We start from the raw sequence: 7225 nt of genomic DNA on the forward strand, positions 1-7225 counted from the left end.
CCAGTGTTTTAGTCAATAAGGTTGTTGAAAAACAGCTTTTTCAGTAATTTTACAAAAAAAACTCTGGTTTGGCATTCATGGCCCTATAATTGTTCATTAATGACGCGTCTCAATTGTTCTAAAAGTGGCTTGATGACTGCAGTTTTCAGAACCTGAGAGAAGAGATGTGTTTACAATTTGTAAAAGATATGAGTCTATGCGATTTTGAAACATATTTTTGATTTTTAGTGAAGGAGGCAAATTCATTAGAGGCTTTTGTAGATAGAAAGTCAGAGGGTATTGACACAGAAGGGTTTCTCATCATGTCAACAGCAGTAAACGAGGCATGTGCATTATTATTGTTTTTGACAATAATCTCAGAGAAAAAGGACCGCCTTGCATTTCTCACCTCCAAATTATAAATTCAAAGTGTTTCTTTATAGATTTCAGAATCTGGAGATTTGTTTTTCACAACCAGAGCTCCGCTTTTCTTTTCTTTTCTTTATTATTCTTACCAGCGTGGCATTTCTCCATTAGGATCTTTTCCTATTATAGAGATAGCAACACCTAAGTGGGTACAATAGCATAAATAATATTTGTAACTTGTTGAGAGCAAATAATCAGGGCAATGTTGTGAATACATTTTTGGATAACAGAACTTTATGGTGCTAAATTAAAAATCTTGAGCATGAATAAAGCGTCTCTCAACTATCTGTGCAAAGATATAGTGCAGCAATGGCGTCCTGAACAGAAAATGAAAACGCTCTTCTATGTTTGTTGTTAGCCAAGCTTCTCTGGACTCAGTTCATGTGGTCAATCCAGCCATGCGTAATTTTTAGATTCTGCACTGTTCTTACAAGGGCATTATTACAGAAGGTTAAGATATGTTAGCGCTGCTGCCATTGTTTACATTGTTCATGCTGTTAGCACTAGTTAGCTCCTAACTGCAGGCTCAACCGTCACCATGAGCCATATGGAGGCAATCCCTCAATCACAGATATACTCTGAATTTCGAACGAAAAACTTTAATAGGTAACTTTAGTAATTTTCAACCTGGGCCCTATGTTTCTGGGACTACTGGGAACAAAACATTTCTTTAAATTGGTCCAGTTTTAAGCTGGAACGCTGCAGATAGCATCTGCAAAACGGGCTGCAATGTAAAATAGGGTCCAGGGTGAAAAATGACGGAGTTACCCTTTACTATTGGGAGTTATTATGGGTGTAGTTCAGTGAAACACAACATTTTCCTTTTCCATTGGACACAAACCTAGAAGCTAACGAGTTTATCAGGCGCATAACAAACAAGACTCAACACACATTATTTATTTGTGTTGATCCTTTAAATATAAAATCCTACAAGCTGTGCAGTCATACAGTTGGTTGTGTTAGCTTACAGTGACTCATGTATTGACATAGGCATTTACTGTCAATTTGTTTAAGCTTTTCAAAAAATATCAGTTCTGAAAGGTGTTGTTGTGCACCATCTAACTTCACATCACCCAGAGACTGACTGACTGACTGACAAATAGACAGAGAGGTGGATGTTGGGGGAGGGGAAGAGGTAGAGAGGGCCACATTGTTTGTACTGTCTCTTATCCCTCTCAAACCTGTTCCTGATTAGATAAATTTTGAACCAGACTGTATGACCTGCTAGTTCAATACTGCCATCTTCTGGATAAAGTTGCCTATTGTACTGTCAGACATCTCCCCACACAACCTGTCCTATAATGATGCTTCATTTCCCCAACATTAAACCAATAATACAATCATTGTTGATAACAGACGATTTAAAGTAAGACTGATGAAGACGTATGTATTTCTTGTTCAACTCCTTTACACTTGGTGAGATCATGTTGACTGCAGATAGATACAAATTATACATGTAAATTACATCAAGTCAGGAATCTATGTGTTCTTAAAAAGTCAAACTCTGTAACCAAATGAGTGAGCAAAAACAAGCTAGTGGTAAATGGGCAAAAGAGAGTATAACATTAGTTATTTTACTTTTGTCACCTGTACTGTATCATAAACACATCACCGTTGTAATAGCCAAATATTTCAATCTGAGTCTGCATCTTGGAGGGAATTGTTTCCTTGACATGAGGATATGCATTATTAAAAGATAAGAAGATGTTTGGGTAATGTGTGATTGCATAGCCACACCATATTGCCCAATGCAAATTAAGCATTTATTGATTTCTCCATACTCCAACACAAGCTGACAGATATGATCCTGACATTGGCTGACAAAGCTTTTCACTTTGAGCTATTATTATTCAATGTTTTCAGCCCCTCATAGTAAATCAGCCACAAAGTGTTTCCTCTCCACCCACAGCTTGGTGGCTTGGTCAATCCAGGACATTCTCATCAGTTATGGGAAACCCCCTCTGGAAGGCCTTCATAAAACCGATACAGCACAACATATCTGCCTCTGATTCTCTTCTACTCCGCTATATCACCCAGTCTGTTCTCTGTTCTTCCATCACTGTGTGGTTTGGATCGGCCACCAAACAGGACAGAGATAGACTACAACGGATAGTCAGGTCTGCAGAGAGAAGTATTGGTTTCAGCCTGCCCTCCATCCTGGACTTGTACACCTCCAGAGTCAAGAAACGGGCTGGAAAGATCACTGCAGACCCCTCACACCCTGGACACAAGCACTTCCAACTCCTCCCTCAGGCACTACAGAGCACTGTACTCCAAAACCACCAGACACAGAAACAGCTTCTCTCCACTGGCTGTCACTCTGATGAACAATTAATCAGACACCTCCATCTGCACTACTTGCACTACTCTGATTACTCTGTTGTCTTTAATGTCCTTTTTATATGTATCTTGTTTATTGTATATAATATGTACGATGACAGCTACGTGAAACCGGAGTCAAATTCCATGTATGTGGAGACACACATGGCCAATAAAGCTGGTTCAGATTCTGATATGAGATGTTATTGTGAAGTGGAGTCAAATATGTCTAAATCAAACTGGTGCGTTTCAGCGTTCAATTCTATTTAAGACAACTAGTAGTGAAAATGTCTTTATTCACTGTAAAATCAGACAGAAACATCCAGATATTGGCAGGTGATTTGCAGTTATTCACAGTTTTACCTCAACAGATGAGCCTGAGACATGTTGGAATTTTCCTCAGAAGTCTCCAGAGTTACAGGGGAACAGGGGAGCTTTGATCAGAAGCAGAGGCAATAGCAGTTATGAAGTTAGTTGTTGTAGCATTAGTAGTGTATTGGCGATTAACACTTAGGATTGTGTCATAGACTGTATGAACTCCCCTTCTGCAGTAAGGACAGCTGCCATGGTCAAGGCAGAAATAGAAGTGTGCAACCACTTCCGGTAAAGACTTTCAAACTAAATGTGTACTAACAGTGAGTGACCGCTTAGATACAGTGTCCCACAGTATCGATTTATGAAAGCAGAACATTGGCACTTATTTTTCCTTTTTTTATTCTTGTCTCGAACCAAAATAATGTAGCTTGAAACCGCTTGAAAACCAGCCAAAACCCCCCAAAATATATAGTTTAACGGGAATGAAAAGGTTACGCCTCTTAATGACGTAATTTTAAGGGGACAGACGGAGGGCGGTTTGAAAGCAAAGAGGCAACTTCTGTCAACATGGTTAAAATAAACCAAATTACCTGATGAGACAGAAGTGAGCGTTCGCTGTCAGTAAGATATTAAACGACACTCATTGTATATGTATTAACTCTTCTGAGGAGTTGTATCTAAAGAGACGTGCTACGCTAGCGTATGCTAACTGCTAGCCTACCTAGCTAACGTTACTGCTGGTGTCCAGCTGCCTGTTTGGCTGCTGGATGAGTTACATTGTATTTCCCCTAAATGTTGAATCAGTGAGCCACAGAAGTTGAATTCCTTCTTCCCCGTAGCTTAACACAAGCTGTTTAAATGGCGAGTGTGCATGAAAGTTTGTATTTCAACCCTATGATGACGAACGGAGTGGTCCATGCTAACGTGTTTGGGATCAAAGACTGGGTGACTCCGTATAAGATCTCCGTCCTGGCGCTGCTGTATGACATGACTGCGTCCAAAATCACATTGCCAGTGAGGAGACGACTAAACAAACTCATCCTCCCTTTGCAGCAGGTTTGTTTTATTAATGTTTCTATATTGCAAACGTGTGTTGTGGCAGGCGTTTCATCGTTGCATCTCCTGTTTCATGTGGGATCATCAGGGTCCAGACCTGAGTCTTGGCCAATTCCTGAAGACTGTGGAGGAGTGTTGCCCTCAGACTGCATATGCTGTCAAACTCAGGTACGCTGCTGCCTGCAGATTGAGATGCTGTGACTTTGTTTAATTACTCAGTAGTATGCAACATTGTATCTCTGATAGAAATACATTGTAGGGTAAAGTCACCACTGCTACTACTTAATTACTGGTGCTTTTACAGTCTTTCAAGAAATCGTACCACATAATAGTAAAGTACTCTTTTTCCGATGACTTCTACTAATATAGTAACAAAGATGCCAAATATTTGCAATAATGTTAACATATTGAGATGTCTAGTTGTTGAGGCCATTGTTTTTTCTTTCAAAGGCTGCATGAAATGGCAGACGGAGAGCTCAAAGACATGGAGTACTTCTTTTCCACTCTTCCCACTCCATTCACTGCTTTTGAGTCTGAGGCTTATAAAACCAGTGTTGTAGGTGAGTAGTACCTGTGATTCGATAGCTCTTAAAGTATGATTGGAAGTCCTGAAATATCTGTGTTATTCTCGTGAGGAAGACTTGCATTGCGATATGTTTCACCTGTTTGTTTTTTTTAGGGCTTTTTATGAGACACATGCTTCTGGCCTACAACAAGCTGTCTTTCAGTCAGGTCTACAAGTTGTACAAGTCCCTGCAGCACTACTACCACAGTCACTACGCCAAGTCTACCGATGGGCAGCTGGGTTTGCCAGCACTGGTCGCTGACGACTCCGACATGGACCTCACCAGCACTGAGGATACTGTAGGGGACAGAATAGACACAGAGGAGTTGGACACCCCACTGCATGAGTCAGAGCTTCGGTTAGTGATGCTGTTACTGGATCAAATCTTTTGGTTTGTTGTAACATATTTTACTTTTAAAGGACAAAGTGTTTCAACCTCACCTTTTTAAAAATTTGAAAACATTTTTTCCATGGTCTGCACCTACTATTATTATTAGATTGTTTAATTACTTTGTTTACACCAAACATCTAAACCACGACCCCCTACAGCTTGGTAATTGGAAAGACTTTTGTTTTGATGTTAATTGTTAATGTGACGGCTACGATTGTGAAAAGCAGATCTTATGTGTTATTTTGGCTGTCCTCTAGAAATGACAATACTCCAAGCAGAGGTCCCCTGTCACAAAAACAAGCAGAGTACTTTCTTGCAAGACAGGTGAGTTTTTAAATCAAGGAACTGTATGTAATTGCATTAATGCCATCTTGTTCAAACCAGTAGATTTTACACTAAATGTAAATCGAATTAACCAAACACATCCTGTGTCAAACCTAGATGTGCTTTTGTAGTCCTTAAGGGCTTTTACAATTCTAGAAAACCTCTTTTCTGCAGGCATATCTTCTGAAGAACGATGAGAACAAAGCTCTAAAGCCTGCTGCACTGCAGGAAGAGCTCAACAACATGCTGAAATTTAACCCGGATTTTGCCGAGGCGGTGAGCTCCACCCACTTAACTTTCCATACTATATTAACAAGTATGCCAGAAGGGAGGATATCTTTTTCATCAGATTTGTGTTTTTTTCTTTCTCCTCAGCATTATCTAAACTACCTAAACAACATGAGAGTCCAGGACATCTTCCTGTCAGCCCATAGTCTCTTACATTATTTTGATCGTCTCATCTTGTCTGGAAATGAGGGAAAGAGCAACGGGGATGAGGGCTATGGCCGAAGTCTCCGCTACGCTGCTCTCAACCTTGCAAGCCTGCACTGTCGCTTCGGACACTAGTGAGTACAAGATCTGGTGGAGTCTGAGCAGATTGGACAAGTTCCTACTTACGAGTATATGTATAAATCATGGCTTACATTATTGCTGCTCTTTTCCCTCAGTCAGCAGGCTGATCTGGCTCTACGGGAGGCTATCCGCATCGCCCAGGATTCCAATGATCATGTGTGCCTGCAGCACTGTCTGGTAAAATACTTTATCAATATGTTATTATTTTACTTTACGTCGCTGTTGTGTGGTGATTGTTGGTCCGTCATGTCTGAATTTAATATGAGTGTGCTTTGTGTCCTACATCAGAGTTGGCTCTACACGTTGGAACAGATGAAGGGATCTGACAGCACTGTGTTAACTGAGGATTCAGTGAAAATGGCTGCCCATTTCTGCCTACCAGTGAGTGCAAAATGAGCTCTTCAATAAGAATGCATATTTTAAAGTGGCTATAGCTGTTTTATTATTTTCCTTATTTTTTGGATTTCCTTGGCTCACTTTTCACAATGGTTTCCGTTTGCCAAACTCCTAATACAAAATTCTGTAATCTATCGCTAATGCAAACATGAACCACTGTGACAGTGGTGTCCCTCGTGCTCACCATACAATATGTACAGCTGGGCTACAGTGGGCATTAGATGAAGATGTTGGTTGCACCTCTCATGATGTATGTATTCAATACTAGTGTTCTGAACTGTTTGCCTTTACGTTAGTATGCCTTCATGAAATAACATACATAAAAAATGAAAAGATAGATTTAAAATGAAAACACAGCTTGCCACACATGCATAAAAACAACCTTAAATGCATCATAGCTACACCTAATGTTTGCATATTTTAACTTTGATATGTGTGATCCACCCCACTGATTGATAATCCTCCCTGCTGTAGTACTTGGCATCTCTGGGCATTCAGTCTTTGGTCCAGCAGGGGGCAACACAAGGTAAGACAGCCCACAAGCTGATGGATGCACTGAAGGACACGGACATCCTGCACTGGAAGCACAGTCTGTCGGAGCTGATTGAGATCAGCCTGGCTCAGACTACGTCCATATGGAGGATGTACGGCAAGAGGTCAGTTGTGTCAGTTGTGTTCACTGTTACTGACAGTAGACTGCATGCTAGCACACAACCTTCTCCTCACTCTCATGAAATCATCTCTGTGTAACACAGTCTATTGGGCAATACAAACATAACCACAAGTTTAAGTATGAAAATACGTTACTAATAAATCTGCATGACCAGCATTTTTTCTTTCTAAGTCCTTTACAATATGGGCCTGTTTCTCGTGCAGCACCA

The 7225-nt window shown here is 40.5% G+C and overlaps 1 protein-coding gene across 1 annotated transcript in view; it reads left to right on the forward strand.

Annotated features, from left to right (window-relative positions):
• Positions 1-3897: 3897 nt before the first annotated feature.
• The window catches only part of anapc5 (anaphase promoting complex subunit 5), a gene marked incomplete at its 5' end in the record, with an annotated part of 8958 nt that continues 5630 nt past the window's right edge, over positions 3898-7225 (forward strand). The window contains 11 exons of the mRNA XM_079222523.1: positions 3898-4095; positions 4184-4263; positions 4546-4655; positions 4775-5018; positions 5309-5375; positions 5550-5651; positions 5751-5941; positions 6044-6125; positions 6237-6329; positions 6819-7000; positions 7221-7225. The exon at positions 7221-7225 is cut by the window's right edge and continues 131 nt beyond it. Coding sequence (XP_079078649.1) covers positions 3898-4095; positions 4184-4263; positions 4546-4655; positions 4775-5018; positions 5309-5375; positions 5550-5651; positions 5751-5941; positions 6044-6125; positions 6237-6329; positions 6819-7000; positions 7221-7225 — 1354 coding nt within the window. The remainder of the gene's footprint in view (positions 4096-4183; positions 4264-4545; positions 4656-4774; positions 5019-5308; positions 5376-5549; positions 5652-5750; positions 5942-6043; positions 6126-6236; positions 6330-6818; positions 7001-7220) is intronic.

Source organism: Taurulus bubalis, assembly GCF_910589615.1.
Source record: "Taurulus bubalis genome assembly, chromosome: 8".
In the NCBI taxonomy this organism is placed as follows: domain Eukaryota; kingdom Metazoa; phylum Chordata; class Actinopteri; order Perciformes; family Cottidae; genus Taurulus; species Taurulus bubalis.